Source organism: Cariama cristata, unplaced genomic scaffold (assembly GCF_000690535.1).
Source record: "Cariama cristata isolate BGI_N322 unplaced genomic scaffold, ASM69053v1 scaffold30603, whole genome shotgun sequence".
NCBI classification, from domain to species: Eukaryota; Metazoa; Chordata; class Aves; order Cariamiformes; family Cariamidae; genus Cariama; species Cariama cristata.
The window spans coordinates 14,419-33,348 of record NW_009607177.1 but is presented as its reverse complement, the minus strand read 5'-3'; the positions used below and the strand labels follow the sequence as shown (position 1 = coordinate 33,348).

The 18,930-nt window shown below is 38.3% G+C and overlaps 1 protein-coding gene across 1 annotated transcript in view; it reads right to left on the bottom strand.

The window, feature by feature from the left end:
* LOC104158875 (dual specificity mitogen-activated protein kinase kinase 1) overlaps window positions 1–16,938 on the bottom strand; it is a gene marked incomplete at its 5' end in the record, with an annotated part of 21,858 nt that extends 4,920 nt beyond the window's left edge. Inside the window, 6 exons of the mRNA XM_009696635.1 lie at window positions 398–605; window positions 2,071–2,195; window positions 10,598–10,649; window positions 11,179–11,256; window positions 14,433–14,579; window positions 16,728–16,938. Of these exons, the coding sequence (XP_009694937.1) occupies window positions 398–605; window positions 2,071–2,195; window positions 10,598–10,649; window positions 11,179–11,256; window positions 14,433–14,579; window positions 16,728–16,938 (821 nt within the window). The remainder of the gene's footprint in view (window positions 1–397; window positions 606–2,070; window positions 2,196–10,597; window positions 10,650–11,178; window positions 11,257–14,432; window positions 14,580–16,727) is intronic.
* Window positions 16,939–18,930: the final 1,992 nt, after the last annotated feature.

The window sequence follows — 18,930 nt, the reverse complement described above, 5'->3', positions numbered from 1 at the left end:
TCGTTTAACGAGGGGGGGGGGGGGGGAGTGGAACAGCAACAGGATAATACTTTCATGCAAGGAGATATTGTTTTCAGGTCTGATCCAGACCATTAACCTCACTGGGAATCGTCCTACTGTACTCTGAGCAGCATTGCATCTTGGAGACACGAACCATAACAATGGACTGGGATCTTAACAGTGCTCGTGAATAGCTCGGTTATTCACAAAAGGATCTCTGGTCCTTGGTTCTCAGATACCTCCTCACAGTGAGACCGAGCCAGGTGCCCAATACAATCCTGATTTTCTTAAAGTTTAAAGCCACACTGTGCAGACCAGTATTAGGCAAGGAAGATGCCCCCTTTAAGCGGGCAGAGAAGGGCATTAGAAAAGAATTTAACAGACTGCTGTAACTTACAGCTGACTGGTCGACCAGGTGTTCTTTGCCTGGGTGATGTCTCTGTGACTGGAGAATCTCCCTCTACTGGGCAGCCAAACATTAATTCAAGCTCCTTCGAGTCCGGAGGAGGAATTGGGTATCTGCCAATAGCCATTTCTACCAGTGACAACCCCATACTCCATATATCTGATTGCACTGAATAATGAGTTCCCTGTAGTCTTTCCGGCTACAAAAAAAAAAAACAAAAGGGAGGAGAGACAGTATTGTAACAAGAAAGAAAAAAAATTGCATTCTGCAATAGTCTGGATAAAACGAAGGACAAAACCCCAACTTATTAGTATGACATGTTCCAGTGAGTGACTTACTGATCTTTTTCTTTAAATCTCTCATCAGGAGTTCCAGAAGTTCCACAAACATTGCATACCACCACTGCAAATAACTTTGAGACTTTCTAAAAATGATGCTATTATGATGCTGATTTATTTCTTTAGCATAATATCTAAATGTTGCAACTATTAATAGTGATGAGATAACTGAAGAGCAAGAAAGCAAAAGTAGTGTGCTAAGGGAGATACTGCAAGAAAAGTTACTTCAGATACTACCAAAAAGAATAAATAAAATCACCATTATGGCTTGGTCTGTGACATACGATGACAGAGAACAAAGCTAAATCTCAGTCTGTAAAAACAACAAACTGAAGCAAACTGAAGGTAGACAGCACTCTTCTCTCATTCCTTCTACTAGAAGAAAAAGGGAAAGCCAGTAGCATGTCAAGGGCCCAGAGGAGAGGGAGCTGTAAATTTTTTTTGGCTAATTAGCAATAGCCCCTAGATGTATGTGGGAACATAAGCAACAGTTTTATTTCAAGTATGTTACCAATATTAAACGACAAAAAAAAAATAGAATACTGCCTTTGATGTTGAAATGCAGGTCCCATGCTGAGCAGAAGCGGCATTATCATGCTTTTTTCCTTTAAGTTTAAGCCCACACAGTTTCAATCCTACAGCAGAATCGCTGAGCACTCTGATTGTATGAGTTAATTGGTTGTATGCTGAACAAGGTGTGTGCATTAGGATAAGAGACCTGTTATTTCCATGAACTGTGACTTCGGCATAATGTAAAGAGTTCATCTGAAGAGCAAGTTTCAAGGTGTTCCTCATATACAGGAATAAAGAACACCCTGTAAATAGTCTCAGATTAGCTGCCCTGGCCTTGTCCACACTAGCCACTCCCATGCTTTCTCTTGTTGCTGCAGCTGTGTTGGGTTCCCGATAGCAGCCACAACAGGATCACTAGCAAGGCAGCAGCTTGCCTACTTAAGTGATCGCAGCCAAGTGCTAGAGTGGAAAGAGAACCACACTTAAGAAAAGCAAACTATAAATACCAGGCTTTTTTGGAGCCACATGTATACAAACCCCAAATGTGGTAACCAATTGCATCCTGCAATGTAGACACAATTGCATCCCTTTTGTAGGGTCACAGAATATTCCAAGTTGCTTGGCTTTTCTTGCAACAGTTCTTTCCTGCCCAGCACAATCTGATACAGTACTGGAACATTCCCAGAAGGCAGGAAGCGCTGAACAATGAACAGCAGTAGTAACAGCAGTAGTTCGTTCCTTGTTTGATTACTGGAATTGTGGTAACTCTACCATAACGTATAGTAAACTCAAAGCTATAAAATCTGTACTTACAGACATGTAGGAGCGTGTGCCAACAAACGAGTTTGCCATAGAATCTATCAGTTGTCCACTGACACCAAAATCACAAAGCTTGATTTCACCTCTAGAGTTTACCAAAATGTTAGATGGTTTAACATCTGGAAAAAAATGAATGGATGATTTATATTTATAACAGATAAAATGGGAAATCCGACAATGAAAGTAACATGAAAGGTGAGAATTACCATGTGTCTCCCTTTGTTTCCCTTCTAACTATGACACAGTTCTATCCTGTCTCTGGGAATACTCGGAGCAGAGATTTGGCTCCCTATCCAGGCCCATTTCACAGACTCTCTATTTAACTAGAGATAAACAAAAAGAAATTTTTAAAATTACAAGTGCAAAAAGGGCTGTTAGTTTTAATTTTTGATTTCACTGTTTCTTGGCTTTCAAATATTGTTTGGGCATCTGTAGCCTCCCAGCAGTGACTAACATTTGAGATAAATTTTAGAGTGTATGTCAGCATAACTCCTCTTTAATGATGTTCTTTTGCCTAGAAACAATCCATAAAGAGGCCCTACATATCTATTTTACAAAGGTCCATGAACCATGGCAGCCACACCATCATCCCTAACTTAGCCTTCATACCTACATAAGCATTAATCATCCTATAGCAAAACAGTTCTTGGAGTGTGTTCTTGCTGTTCTGGGTTTTATTTGTTTGGGTTTTTTTGGGGGGTGGGGGTGGGTGGTCTTGGTTTTGGTTGGTTGTTTTGTTGTGTTTTTTTTTTTTTTAAAGCACTGAAAAAAATAATTATCCTATTATTGAAATTCTGCATTTAAAATACTTTGAGACTGTTTACCTGTGATAGAATCCCCTCATGAGTTTGAGTTAATAATTTTTTCCAAATGGAAATTTAATAAGGGTCACAGGTAGCTAAGCAACTAATAACAGCTATTTGTGAAGGCAAGGGTACAGAGAACAATTGTTTAGTATTTCTTTTATAGCTGCAAGAAGGGGTTTTTTTTTAAAAATATATCTTGCTGCTTAGCTGGTCATTACTAATGCATTATCGAGGTAAGTAATCAACAGCTCACATTTGCAAAGTAATCTACAGAAAAAAGGTACCATAAATTGGTTTTGAAGAAAGAGATCAGCTCAGTCTGTGAGAATTTCACTTCCGACTCTGCTATTCAAAAGCAGATCCAGAAGTCTACAGTCTGTAGCATATTTTCATTTGCTTTTCACTTTTAAACACAAATACATTCCAGGTAGCTTTCATTTCAGTGACTAAGGAACTGACCTTAGTTTGCGATGTAAACAGATGTCACTGGAAAGATGATACTAATGTGACCCCTCATCACTGGAAAAAGATCTCCATGCAGAAGGTTATACCTCACTGAACAAGATCCATGGAGATTGGAAATGAAGACAAAACTATACTTTAGCTCTTTCTCCCCCCAGGCCCCTCTTAAAGAGCAAAACAAAGCTTGAATCAAGTTATCTACTTTTGGAAATTGTGGCTACATTTTCTGGTTCCTGACATCACCTTTCTAGCTAACTGAAACTGTCCAGGCACACTGGAAACAGTGTTTTGTGATAATTTGTGTGTACACAAATTCTTCTAGGCTCAGCTACAGGACAGCGAGCCTACAGCTTGTCCACTTTGCTTGGAGCGAGCATCAGCCTGTAGAAAATCCACACAGTGATCAAACACAAACTGCTCCCTGGTCTTAACAGGAGAAGTCGTGCCTGTGTACATTTTCTTTCTACCGCAAAGAAAATCTCAGTCGCTTTTGCCAGGTACAGTCTTCCTCCTTATGGAGAGGGAAGAATATGAGTGCGTATTTTGTGTTTATTACTTTTAATTCCCTGTCCCTAGGGAAGTAACTGGCCTATAAACATTGCTCTCTTCAATAGATTTGCCTCCTGTAAGAGCAGCAGAGATACTAGGCAGTTTGTGGAGCTGTTTACCAAGCAGAAAACAGAATGTTAGATGAACTCAGAGCAGGGCTTCAGTAAAGAGAGATTTGAGAGGCCTTCTGGGCAGACAGCTGAACCTTCTGCAAGTTCTACCTCCTTTATGCAAGTTTTAGACTACTTGTAGAGACCTCACCACAAGTACACGCCACAATGAAAAGGAAGAATCCAGCCTAGGAGCTCAGACAGATCAGTTTAAGATTCCAGCATGAAAGAAAAAAAAGAAAAAGGAAAAAACCCACCACAAAACCAAAAAACAAGCAGATGGTGCAGTGAAGCAGGCAGCAGAGACGAGAGATTCCCAGCTACACAGGGCTCTGCACCTCAAGTTCAGTGTAAAAGCAAGGTGGAAAAAACAATGTTTGCAAAATATGCTGGAAGCACTGCAGAGCCTGAACAAATTATAGATACAGCCTCTACATTTGTACTGCTTATCTATGCACATCTACTAGTTCAATTCAGAACAAAGACATAAATCCTCGCTTATCTCTGCAGCTCATGAATACTTCATGTTCATAATTAAATGGCAAAAAATAACATTAGCATTCCACTGTCAAGTGAACCAAATGACATTCTCTTTTATAAGCATCTTAGATGCTCTAGAATCCACCTGGTCTTTTGGAGACTTAACTTTTACCTTCCATGTTTCTCTAGCTGATAATCCCACATTGTACCTTTCTTACAATAGCACAGCAACCCCTCACTAGAGTTTTATATAATAAAGCTTGCCTTTCCCTGAGTATTTTCATTTTCCTCACAAGGCACCCAGTGTGAACAGAGTGTGATGCTTAGAAGGCTGCTGTCTTTCCACCCCTCTAAACGTAGCACGCTATGCTATTTTAACTCCAGAGCGCCTGAGCACTTAAGCAGTTTCTCTGGAAACCAGAGATTTGTATTGCCAAATGGAACAGGAACGCCAAGGCAGCCTTCAAAACATTTGTTGTAACTTGCAAAAAAATGGACAAATCTAGAAAGGAAGATCAAGTGTGCTACATAAGTGAAGTATTTAAGTTTTAAAGAAAATGAAAGGACATTTCAATATATGATCCCAGACAACCCAGAAACAGAGCTGTGCAATTCTAGGGAAGTCCTTAGCCAGTTCAGAGGGATGGATACATGACACTGAAAAGGGAGCTAGTTAATACAAAGAAGTTTCCAGGATTTACAGCATCTCTTGTAATCTCTGTAAGAGGTATGCCTCCTCTGTCCAAGCTCTGCTCTCCCCCACAGGCACAGACCCGGTTCACGCCGAAAGAAAGGTGGCCCTGGACATTGTCATAACACTATCAGGCAAGAATTTCTTTTGTACAGAAGTTACTGAGCAGCCAGACACTTGAGAACATATTTGTCTTGCAGCACATTATTGGTATCTTCCCATCAATTTCACTTTCCCAAGGCAAGACCTCATGAGAATACTCTAGGAACTAACACACTACAACAGACCATTGACAGCATCCCTCCTGTGTGGTACTGCCTCCTACCCTGGAGCTGCTGGCTGCAACTGGAGTTCAGAAATCTTACAGAGCACTTACTATACAACAGGAGACTTTCCAGAGAGTATTACACTCCAGACTGTCCTCAAAAAGAACTAAAATTATGTTCTGATTAACTTACAGGATTTTTATTCATCCAGAGACAAAACACAGCAAAAAACACTTTGTGTCTTAATAACCTGCAGCAATATACTTTGCAATTGGTTACAGGACACGTCTTTCCTTGTCATTTAGGGCCTTCTGGTATTAACCACAAAGGTAAATAAGACCACAGCAGTAGCATTTTCTACAACATTCCCTGTTAGAAATACCTTTATTTAACAGAACAGGAGATATTATCAAAATATCTACCATAGTGCTGCTCTTTGCCTCTTCCTTCTCTGTGCCTGCTTCGTATCCCACCGTTTGTCTTTCAGAAGTTTTGCAACTTCTATCATATCTTTTCAGAGAGGACCAAAACAAAGCATGGCGGTCCAGGTGATCTAACAGTCTATAAGACTGTATTTTCCATTCCTTCCTCAGTAAGTCCTAATGACTTCTTCCTTAAGCAGTCTGTAATAAGTGAATGCTTGTCCCCAGAAGTCAGTTAGTCCAGGATACATTTGTGTGTGGAAGCAGTTTAAGCTGAACCTCATGTTGAGCAGCTGCCCTATTCCGTTTGGTGTTTTGCAGTCCTTTATTGTCATTAGTTCTTGATCAACCCGAGCAAATGCATCACTGACAAGTTTTGTCGATTTAGTTTTTTATTCTTTTCTTTCAGATCAGCATTATGATTTGTCTAACAGCAGTCTCTTGCATTCAGAATGCTGCGTGCTAGCTTCTGCCGATCACTATGGAAAAATAGTTAACATCTTAAAGAATCCTTACCCTGGAAGACACCATAGGGCAAAAATTCACAGGAGTGATGTTGCAAGTCCTTTATTTTACTGCCCCACAGTAATGCCAAAAATCTCACTTGCACCAACCATCCTCAACTGCCATCAACTACACCAACATACAGACCTTCACCACTCTCTACCCAAAGAGAATACTCGATCTCTGATCTTAAAAACAGTACTTTGATGAGGTTGCATAGCCCAAGAAAAATAGGTCATCTTAAACTGCTCTGTATGCACTGAGTCTATCGAATAATTCATTAGAACATTAAAAGCTTGACAAATAAAGCACTACATTAAGCTCTTGACAACTTGATTTAAACTGATTTTTCTTCCCTAGATTTATATACAGTGCAACAAAACCAGTGACATGAACACTTGATTTATGAAATCTACATTAATGGGCACAACTAGTCAAGAAACCAAAAAAGAAGCTGGATGCCTACGAGTTTCAAAGGAGGGATCCCATACACAGATTTCTTCCTTCCCCCCAAGTCTTATTTTGTAGCATTACATTGCATAAAAAAAACCCAACCAAAAATACTGCAAATGGTGTGTTTCTTTGCTGGGTAGGCAATATAGCTGTTTTGACGTGAAACAGCTCCTTTTTAAAAGAAAAATATGTAAGCTCACATTTCGTATTTTACTTTTGGAAGATGTTTTATAGTATCATACTACTTCTTTTCCTGGTAATCTCAATGGCCAGGTCAATATTACAAACTTGCTGATATTGCCATGTCACACGTGAGTAATAAAACATAGTAATGGAATAAATTCCTCCCTGAAATTGAGTTATTACAAGCCTTGCTCTCTTTAGGTTGAAGAAGAAATTCCTTTGGCCTTATGTTGCTATGTACTCATCTTTAGCGAGGTTGTCTATTCATTTTTAAGTCTCCCACCCTCACCACAACACAAAACCAAAAAACCTTACTAAACCAAGTCCACCAATTGCACACATTTTTCCCTAGGGACAGGATGAGTGAGAACAAACAGTATATGTTGCTCCCACTATGTCACTGCAGTGCTAGATAATCACCGAGAGCAAACCATAGGGGTTGGAGAAAGTAAACCACAGAAGTCACCAATTATTTTAGCTGTGTCACCAAAATAAGGCTGATCCAATTATGCCGGGAGAAATGTACTTCTACTACTACTATTTATTTCAGCTGACATTCAAGAAAGAGGCAGTCTGGAAAAGCATAACTTTGCCAGAAAAAGCTTCACCTGCACTACAAGGGTTTTCCCAGTATAACATACTACCGTTTTTATACCACAGACCTGACTTCATTTTGGCTTCACTAGGCAGCACCCTTAACCCAGGGCCACATGACTCCAAGAGTTCTTAACACATAAGAAATTTTAAAAGCCTAAGAAAGTAAAATTATAATGTAAGCAGCCTTTTTTTTTTTTAATTACAAAAAGGCTAAGCATCTAGTATGTCAAATAGCAGAGAACTCAGCACGTTTACAATGGTATTCTTGCATGTTGAAGCCACATTTAACATTCAGACATGCATTATCTAAACATGTTCTGAAAACACTAAACCCTACTGACACCACTTCAGACTACATACTTTTCATATATTACATTTTTTCCACTTGCCATTCCCTCCTTAATCATGAAGTATCACAGAACAGTACAGCAAGTATACAGCTGAGCATTAGTCAACCTCCAGAAGAGAACTTCACGCTGCAGGACAGCATCTTGCTCATAAATCTGACATGCAGGAAGCTGAACCAGGGCCCTGCTCACCGAAGATGCTAAGCTGTAACAGCTCAGTCTCGTGTGCCAGCTTACATATGAGGTGTAACTTACATTTGGGGTTCTACCCCCAGCTTACATTGGGGGGATCTACAAATAATGCACAAAGGGCAACCTGTAACACAGACAGGCTGGTGGGCAATATCAAAGACAGAAGCCAGCAAATTGGGCTCCGTATGTCAAGAAATGGAAATAATTTTCTGACTGGTTTTCCTTTTAGCTGCTAGCACTAGCCATGATCAACTTCCAAAATGCCAGTTTAGCTCCCAGTTTATCAGACGACATACACTTCAATGACAGCTTCTGCCAAAAGTGTACAAGCTCATGTATTCCTGATGTTGTCAGAGCACACAGCACAAAAACTGAGCTGAAAAACTAAAAATCACAACTTGTGCACGGAATTTTACACTGCAGGGCACAATCAATCCAGTAACACTGGAAGCAGTGTAGAAGAGGAACTTCTGTTGGTCCATGCACTTAAAGTCTAATCTGTGATGTAGCCAATACTGTGAGGTTAAACTGAACTGAAACAAGATTTATTTTGGATTTATCAGATTTACAGATGGTAAAACTGAGGAAAAAAATAAGAAAAAAATTGCTGTCTCTGCAGCCACCTGACCAAGAACAACCTAAGAAAACCTCAAGTAATCAACACAGTAACAAACCACTGCTGTGGCTGAATTGAGAACTACAACATACAACAGTCACTCTTCCAGTATGCCCTAAAACAAGAGGATTTCTTTCCCAGGAGCCTCCCTTATGCTCTGAATAGGGACAAAAGGCTTTGCAAGCACCACCAGAAATCTTTACAGAGTCTACCTCCAGCCTCCTTCCTCCAGGAGAGAGCTATATTTGATTGTTTAAAAAAAACCCACAAAACAGAAATGTGTAATAAACAGTCTACTTCATGTGTAAGGTGATCCTACAACAAACAGATTGTATAAGCTAGGATTGCTAATTACTCTTTTTGGTCTGGCCAACAAATGTAAGCTCAGACACATATTAGTGCCTGATGAAGATATTTTTATAATCTGAAGATGGATCTCATATGGTACAAAACTCACCGAACAGTTGGCATGGTTTGTACATATTGCATGATGATCACCGCAATGAATAGTGCCATTCCAACAAAAACATGAAATGCTCCATCTCCAGTCTTCATTTTACACTCATGTCAGGAATAATGGAATTTATTACTTCACTATATCAAGCGTCATTTTTGTTTAATGGAACACAACAGATTAATGAAAGAGCTAGATTTTTAAAAGGGCAACTATAAGCTGTAAATTAGGCAGTGCATTTATTTTACAGTAAAGTAACTAAAGACCTGAGGAGTGTAGAAGCAACACTCATTTTCCATAGTTTCACCATGTTTTAAAATCATTTAAGTATAAAAAATGCAATTCTGCATGATAGATGTCTATAAATAGCATGTGAATGTAAGACAGCTGGCAGAAATAGTGACTTTATTTTAAATGTTTTAATGGCAATAATGAGTGTTGAACTGTCAAATTAATTTTAGGTCAGAGGTTTTAATTGGGAATCTCTCCAAAGACTTTGTTGCCACACTTAATATCGAAAGACTAGCAGTTGCAATGAAAAAATAGATATAGTGGGACAGTGCTTTTCAACATAGTTTTCTTCATAAAGAGTCAACTATGCCATTACAAAACTCCATTCATAGTTATCTTAACTGTCTTCTGCTTCTTTCTTTCCCTCAGCTGCGTACAGGAAGAGCTTACCTCCATACATGTTGCCTCATTTCAAGTGCTGACATTTCTAAGAAAGATACTTCCCCAACTATACTACACAGGGTGTATCTTCGCTACAGCTACACTAGGCAATAGTTAACCTGGCCCAAGTGCCACTGCTGCAGGCAGAAATTTTTCAGAGCTTCTTCAGTGCTGTCCAAGACCGCAGCCTTTGCTTCTGTACCTGTGTTTACCTAGAAGTTTATCACGTACTTTTTTATGTTGAAAAAGGCTTTTTCTCTTCCCAGAAAATGCAGGAAGACTTATTTGGTATTTAAGGGAAATAGAGACTGAATCCCTTGGGTCCTTCACCATACTCCCATCTTCATTGCAAAGGGAGTACTTCTGATCTCAAGCGAGATTCCCAGCTCTAGCACATACTCCCAATCGGCCAAGTCACTCTGGCAGCAAGCAGATTCAAACATAGACAGAAATTCTGTGTGCATATATAATACCAGCATACTGGGTTTAAGCATGGATTATAAACCTTGATCAACTGCAGTAAGATAGCAGAAGTTGAAGATACATGACAATCATAGTAAGAGATGTGGATTAAAAAAAGTTTGCCTTACACTACCCAAGAAAAACCCACTGAACCAAAGTCATATTGAACCATAAAAAACCAATCATAGAAAAGCACGTATTTTAACTTGAATAAAAATGATACTCAAGGCAAGTTACAATGTAAAGTTTTCTCACCTCTGTGCATTATTTTATGCTTTTCTCTCAGATATGTGAGTCCTTTTATTACCTAAAGACAAACCAAAGAAAAAATTTTAATTTATGAAACAGAAGAGGTAATTGCATGGTTTGTCTGTACAAGAATTCCAACTGAATACAACATAATGGAAATCCCGACATGTAATCACTGCAAATCAATATTTTGTTTCAATTTGTACCTCCAGCTCAGACTAGAAAAAACCAGAGTCAACCAACTCCTTACTGGAAGTTTTGCATACAGGGCTTGTTGCACAATAGATATGAAAAGGTAACATTCAAAAATTTTTAATTCTGTTCTTATCCAGAAGCATCAGCTGATACAAAAGCTGAAAATCGAAGCAAACACAATAGAATATGTTACTCATTCCAGTGCCCTGAGCTACCAAATAATAACATGTACAAAGGCTGCTTTTTAAAGAAAGTAACACACTTAAAAATCTGTAATATTTCTCTCTCCCACATCCTTCAGTCCTGAAGTGGCAGCTTCCCAGATCCAGCATTACCACACCAAGACACAAATTTACCCACTCCCAGCCTTTGAGAGCTACGAACACACTTACCGCAATGCTAACTTTGCCCAGTATCTGCTCTGGAATTCTTCCAGCCTTTTTCAGTACTTGATCCAAGGAGCCACCATCCTAATAATAAATGTTTGAACAGTCAAACTTTAATCAAATCACTCTAAAACATTTTAAACAGGATTGTAGTCTGAAGCCTAAATTTCATGAGAAAAAAGTGTTGCTTTTCATGTTTGATTTAACATTGTTATGGTGCCTATCAAAAAAAAAATCCACTCCTCAGGAGGAATTAGTCAGTTTTATGTTTATTTTAAACAAACATTTGGCCAGTAACAACATCCACTCAAATAAACACTTCACACAATGATCTTCCATACTAGCATTTCCATGGTTTAGATCTTGTCAAGGAAGTACTGTCCACAAATAGTTGTCAACCAAGCACTAGGAATTTTACAGATCTCCCTAACTTTCAGTCCAATGCAATAGTATGCAGGTTTTTTTCTTATCACAGCCATCCCATGATACTCTCTCCCCCTCCAAAGACAGGATGAGGAGGATTGAAGCAGCATAGAAGATTTTATGATCCTGATTACAAGGATGAAAATTCATCACAATGGAAAAGACATAGCTCTCTTCCTGAACATAATGCGTGCTAGTAGCACCCCATGATCATAATTAAGCCCAGATGCCTGTTCCCCTCACGTCCCAGATGAGATCCTACACAGAGAAAGCTGGCCTCTCTTAGTTCTGCATACCCGGGGTGATGCTGTCAGCTTCCCAGGATGAAGGGTTGACTTGGCACAGCTCTCTGAGCCAAAAAATCAGGAGAAATGTTTTTAAAGTTTCATGGTAAGTAACGGTCTTGCTAAACCTACTTAGGTTAAATAAATTGAATGCATGCACACACACCCCCAAAGTCAAATATATTCCACTGTTGCTAAGAGCTTTTGAGAAGGAAAACTGTAAAAAACGCTATTTATTTTTAGCAACCGATTCAACAATAGGTTTGTACATACGTTCTAGATTCTCTATTCTAAAGAATATACAATCAAAGAAGAAATTAGAAAGTTGTTTCTGAAATTAAAAAACAGCGTCCTGTTGTCCAGATTAGCATTTGATATCTCCTAGTACTCAAGACAAAAATCCAACTTGAGAAAGTAATTGCCTTCTGCCTTAACCTACCCTTTGGAAGTTTTCATCACCATCTATACATGTAAAGAGAAAAGTTAGAATGTAAAGTTTTATTATTTGATGACTAAAGTCTAAACTCTTGTGAGAAGGAAAGTATATAAATACTTATTTGATAATTTATTTTTGTAGAACACACACCCACATACACCACACGATTAAAAATCCACCAACAGGAAAAAAAGTCTACATAAATCTCTTGTTTAACCAGTCTGCATTTCTGGACAGCTGTCTCCACCGAGACACTGGTATATTAACAAAGATTTCACACAGAAAAAACCCATTTCACCTCCGCCCCTCCGAGGACTAGCTCCAGTCCTGGAAGAGGCTGAGTACAATGCAATTGCCTCGTGCTGGCTGCAAGCTTCGGCGTCTTTCAGGAGCAGACTCCAACCCTTTTGCCTGTTGAATACCTGCTGCTAAGCAAAGTTATGCAGTGATTTTGAATTTATGTACCTAAAAATATCAAACACTCATACCTTCAAGTTCCATGCCTTTTCCACCTCCAACTTTTGTTCATATTCATACTTATGTTTTGTAACTGACTGCTAAAAATAAGAATTTTGACTGGCAGTAACTGAAAGAAAGATATGTACAAAAAAGACAATGGAGATTCTGATCTAATCTTTTACCCAAAAGGAGACCAAAAACTTCCACCTAATAATCTGCATTAAGCCAATATCTTAATGGTTTAATTAAGACTACAGCTTATATAAGCCCCATTCTCTTTCTATTTCATATCTTATTGATCAATTGTTCTATGTGTAAAACCTTGTATCCAGTCTGACTTAGACCAGATTCAGCACTGAAACACCAGGTCTCATACTGCCTTCTCTTAAATTGAAGAGATGTCTACTGAGAGATGTATCATTCCCTGCTTAGGAACTTGCAAACCCTGATCGCTCCTGTTAATTTTCTCATTGACAAATAAATTGAGATTCTGTAGGCCTTTTATTTCTACGTGTAATTATATACCACCACCATCTCTCTTTTGGCATGCGTTAACATACACACTCTTTTTTACTCTTTCAGCAATTGCAGATGTGCACATTTGTGACATTTAATAATGAATTCTGAAGCAGTGCCCAGTCATTTTAACATCTATTTTTCCTATTTTTCATTATTCTTTTCAATTTTGAGAAACTCACTTCTTTATAATTCCCAATACTCATTTGTATTTTGCGGTATGCACACCCTCTATTCGGTTAGCACACGCTTAAAAACTGGATCATGATCACTTGTTCCTAGGCAACCATTGATTTCTGCTAAAAAATTTCAGTAAGAGAAGACCAGAGAACCTTTAAAACAATCACATGTACTTTCCAGAAAAAATAAGGTTTCTCTCCAAAGAAACAGTTTTTTAAGTAAAACATAAAAACATCTTCAGATTTATTGTGGTTTATATTGTCAAAAACATCCTCTACTAAGCAAGTGAGGCAAAAAATGTGACTGACCTTTAATTACAGAAAATTTACTTTTAATGTTTGGCTCCATATGGTTAGAGAAAGGCAAACAGATGTCGAGAAGAATGTGTACTTTTCTATTAAAATGAAACACAGTTAAAAATATTTTTGGCATTAAAAAAGTTGTGCAAGATCCTTCTGGGTTTGTTCACTTCCTGTTCACTACTCTTTATGATTGTATTTTCTGTAAAAGTTGAAAAAAGGAGACAAAATATCGATTTATCTAAATAAGAATAAGCTAGATTATCATCATAGCTACTAAGGACTACACAGCAGTAGTACCAGAGTGATCTGGTCCATTCTGCATAAACACAAAACTAAACCCAAATCAGAACAAGTGTCTAAGTAGCAGAATTGGGTAAATATCTTAAAATAAAACAAAATGGACCATGGATAAAGTAGAAGCAACTGGGAGCCTACATTTGTACAGCTTCGACTTCTGTAGAAGAGCAGATATGGGAGAAGGGGATAAAACAGACCGTATCAGTCCCAACCTCAGATTTGCGAGTAAGTCTGAAACGCAGTGTTTGATTCTTTATTCATGCAGAACTGCCTACTTTGTTAACTTAAGTCCTGTTGACACTGAAGTTTTGCATTAACAGTCTGTTAATAACTTCAAGCTACAACAGATTTATGCGCACTTACCATATGTTCCATGCAAATGCTGATTTCTCCATCACTGTAAAAAGCTCCATAAAAGCCCACTATGTATGGGGAGTTACACTCGTGTAGAACCTGCAGCTCACGAATGATCTGGTTTCGAATAGCCGGCTTGATCTCTAGATGAATTAACTGTAAAATAATCCACTCTTCAGTATTTTCTTAGTGGTAAAGTGCCATTCAGAAGGAACAGGTTGTTCACAGAGGTTTTCAACACCTAGCTGGATAAGGCCCTGAGCAGCCTGATCTGATCTTGTCGCTAACTCTGCTTTGAGCAGGAGGTTGGACTACATGACCTCCTGAGGCCCCTTCCAACCAGAATTATTCTATGACTTAACTGTAAGATAATCCATCCTTATTTTCTTAGTGGCAAAGGGAAAAGAAAACACTACAATACAGTATGAGAAAGTCGAAACACGAGCACCCATGAAAAGGTAGAATTTCCATCTCTTCTTTTCACAAAATACTTCTCTATCAGAAACTTTTTGTCTAGCACATTTTCTTCACTTACCAGTTTTTTATGGACAGTTCAGAAACTGAAGCTCTTTCTGTTGAAGAAAAGCCATGAACAAATGTCTAAAGGAAATGTGTCAAAGACATACTGACTCACAAGCAGCTGCTGAAAGCTATCTGCACAGGTGTTTGTAAAGCATTAGTGGAAGGAATGAGCTGAATTTCAAATTAAAAACTACCCAAACTGAATCTAAACCTAAAGGGGAGATTGCATAAAATAACTTTGTTCCATTAGACTATTTATCTCATACAACACAAGAAGCATATTTCTTTTGTGAAAGGGAAGATTAAGAGACATTATGGAAATAAAATTTTAGTCAATTTATGAAAGAAAAATTGCAGTTCAGTAAAGATCTCAGTTGCATCAAATATTAATGAATTGGGGCAAAATTTCCTGTTAAACCCACAGTAGGTAAAGAAAAAAAAAGATCAATTGAATTGATTCAGTTCAAGAAAACCTCAGTGATTTGTCTATTTTGTAATTCTCACATCTCAGAAGCGGGCATTTTTCTTCGCTGCTCTCCAAACTGCCGATGTACTGAGCATGGTTTATTCTTATAGTCAGTACATGCACATCTTCCTTTAGTTCTACTGAAGATGACAGCATACTCTTCTTAGAAAAAGAAATACCTGAAGCCTTTCAGCTTCTCAATTTAAAAGAAATTGAAGTTTTCAGTGTAGCATAACAACAGGATCTGGGATTTGAGCGTGACCTGTGTTTTATTTACCTTTCTGAAAGGCTAGGTCATGTTTCCCATGAACCACCATCGCTTGCCTGCCCTCTCACCCACTGCAATACAATGGCCTATGTCCTGACACACTGCCTCCTAACAAGTGCCACTTGTGCAAGGAACTTCGCTCCTGGACAGAAGAGGGATGAGGTACCCAAACAGAAATAATCACACAGTATCAGAGATGCATTTCCCTTGCTGTATTTGGTTCCCAGGGATATTGAGAGAAAGTGAAAGCTCCTCACAAACAAAATGAGAATTAAAACACCAAGCTATTTCAGGTTAAACAACAACAACAAAATCTCAGGTCTCTTACAAACTAGGTCACAACTGCTACTGGTTGTAAAGCATAAAGCTGAATCACTGAAAAATGCTCTCACCAGAAGGACAAGTACTTTTTTGCACAGAAGATACCTGCACCCCATGATGAAACTATAAAACAGGAGATGTCACTGTACTCCAATGCATTCCCTCATTCTCAGTTTTTTGAGTTCTCATTTTTGCCAGTATCATCCAGAGGCTCTTTTCTGGTCTGCAGCTGTGAAGCAAGATCTTAGGACAGGTGATATCTTTTCCATTCCTCTAAACTTATAGCCCAGAATACAGGTTATTGTCACTTTTCCCTAATTTATCCCTTTCAGCAGCTCCTTTTAGGCCTTCTACTCCTTAGTGAGTCTACCACATTTTCTTTGAAAGATATATCCAGCTGAAAAGATCATATTTGTGAAAATGGCGGGGGGGGGGGGCGGGTAGTGTTGTTAAAAAGGGGGGGGGGGGGGCAGGGAAGAGGGAGGAAGAGGGAAAAAAGGTCTATCCTTTCATTACTAATACATGGGACACTACTTCTGAAAAATTGGGAAGTTTAGGATAAGCAAGTGCAACTTTTCTAAACACATCAACTTCTCTGAAAGTTGGCATTAAATAATCTTGTTTTTTTCCTGTGTTAACACCACTTATTTCTCTAAAAGTCACTGGATTTCAGAGACAACCTCCTTAATAAAAACTATCCCTAAGTTCCTATTTTTGAGGCACTCACCTTTCTTGCCATTATGAGACCAGAAGGCTTGTGAGATACTTTGAAGACCACACCACCATTTCCTGCTCCCAGCTCACTAATCTTCTCAAAGTCATCATCCTTCAGCTCTCCAACTTTTTGTTTCTGGGTAAGGAAAGCTTCAAGGCGCTTTCGTTGCTGCTCATCCAACTCTAGTTCTTCCAGCTTCTTCTGAAGCGCTTCCAAATTTGTCCTGTACAACAGGGAAAGAACAGCTTGATTATTAGGCTGTTTGAGTTTACCAAGCAGTGTTGCAAGAGGAAGAGCAACAGAGCAGTGAGATCAGAGATTAAATCCACTATATTTTTGCACTTATATACATTATCTAGAAGGACCTGACTTGTACAGTCATCCCCATGAGAGATACATATTACTGGAACTCTGATTTAAGTAAACAGTATTTTATACCAGATAAAACAGTGACACGAACAGATAATACTCAGTTTCCCCATCTTTGAGGTTCTGTCCAAATTCGTGCATGTTCAGTTTCACTACCTACAGGAGTGACTTAATGACTCAGCATTTATTATCAGAGATCTCATGAATCATAGCACATTACACTATTTTTAGTTTCTCATTTTCAAGGATTGTGTTGTAATTTCCTACAGTTTGTCTAAATGTTTTATCTACTGATTTTCACATAACTATGTAACTAATAATCTATTCAGAAGCTTCTTATTTAGATATCAGTAAAGAGTTATCAAGTACAGCCAAACAAACATGCATTAAAAACATGGCCACTGGAGACACAGAAGTTTTTTGTTTGGTTGGTTCTTGTTGGGTTTTGTTGGGTTTTTCTTTTTGTTTAACCCAGGAAAAGAAACAGCTCAAAGGTTTTAAGCACACTTTTTCTTTTGTTTAAGGGTACATCTACTAGAAATTTACATTTTACATCATTAAGCAATACAAGATAGCAATACGAAACTTTAAACAGTAGTTAAATTTGGGACTACAGAAAGAAGTCCAGTTTCCCTGGAAGGTTCTTTATTAATAACTTAACCTCAGACCCTATGGAAATGCTTCATTCCAATAATATGACAACTTATAAACTCATTTAAAATTTCCTGTTTCCAACTGCAACAATAAGTTGTTGCGAGAGTAAACATTTAACAGCAAATACCTGTTCTGCTTAGCCAAATTTAATGCAATGTTCCCAGGGAATACAGTGTTGCTAGGATGAAAAACTTAAGCAACAGAACTTCTTCATAGCCTAAACCACTTCCCATTTAAAAAAAATTAATTAAATCTCACCAATAATCAAGAAAACTATTTCTATTCATCACTTCATAAGATGTCAACTTTCAAAACATGCCATACAAAGAGACATTCTCTAAATGCCCAGTAAGGTGCTGGTCAGTTGAGAAGATAAAAAAGGTTTATTCTCAAGAAGCAGTAACAGATAAGCCCCAGACTCAACAGAACGAATTACAGGATGAAATCCTCAACTCATTCATTATCTCGTCTGGAAGCGCAGGCTGTCTAACAATCTTGGTTTGACTGTGAAGTTTAATCAAGGCAAACAAAAATAATATAAATATTCACAGCTCTTCCTTGCTACACAATCACTCTGAAAGTTTAAGCAATGACACACTCCTGCTTCATTTATCAGTTTAGATATGTTCAACAGGATGCAATTGCTAAGCTGACTTAGGAAGTGATAATACTTAGAAGTGCTAAATAGAGGAAATAGAACGAGACCTTTGATGGAAAGGGGAGTTCTGCTCAGTCTGTTATTTTGACATTTTAACAGTCCAAGCATAAGACTACCAGGCAACAGTTGTGAGCAAGTTTCACAAAACACTCACCATGGGCAAACGTAATATGGCAATGCTCCCTTTTACCCTGTGCTTATATCAAAATCATCACTGCCTAGAAAATACAGCCTACAAAACATATTAATGAGGCAGTTTTATTGAATGTGACTTTTGCAGAGATAGATCTATTGTTCTGTATCACTGCTTTAAAGAAGTCAGGGCCGCATAGACAAGAGCTCAGCATCCACTACCTGGATCTCTCTCCCCCTCAGAAAAAGCCAAGACAATTTAGGATATACAACAGAATTTGAAGGAACATCCAAATAACTTAACAGCAACAGCTTTGTTCAATTAGGTTAAACATCTCCAAAATACAAATATATCAAGCTCCTAATCATAGCATTTCAATACTAAATACCCTTTTGACATCT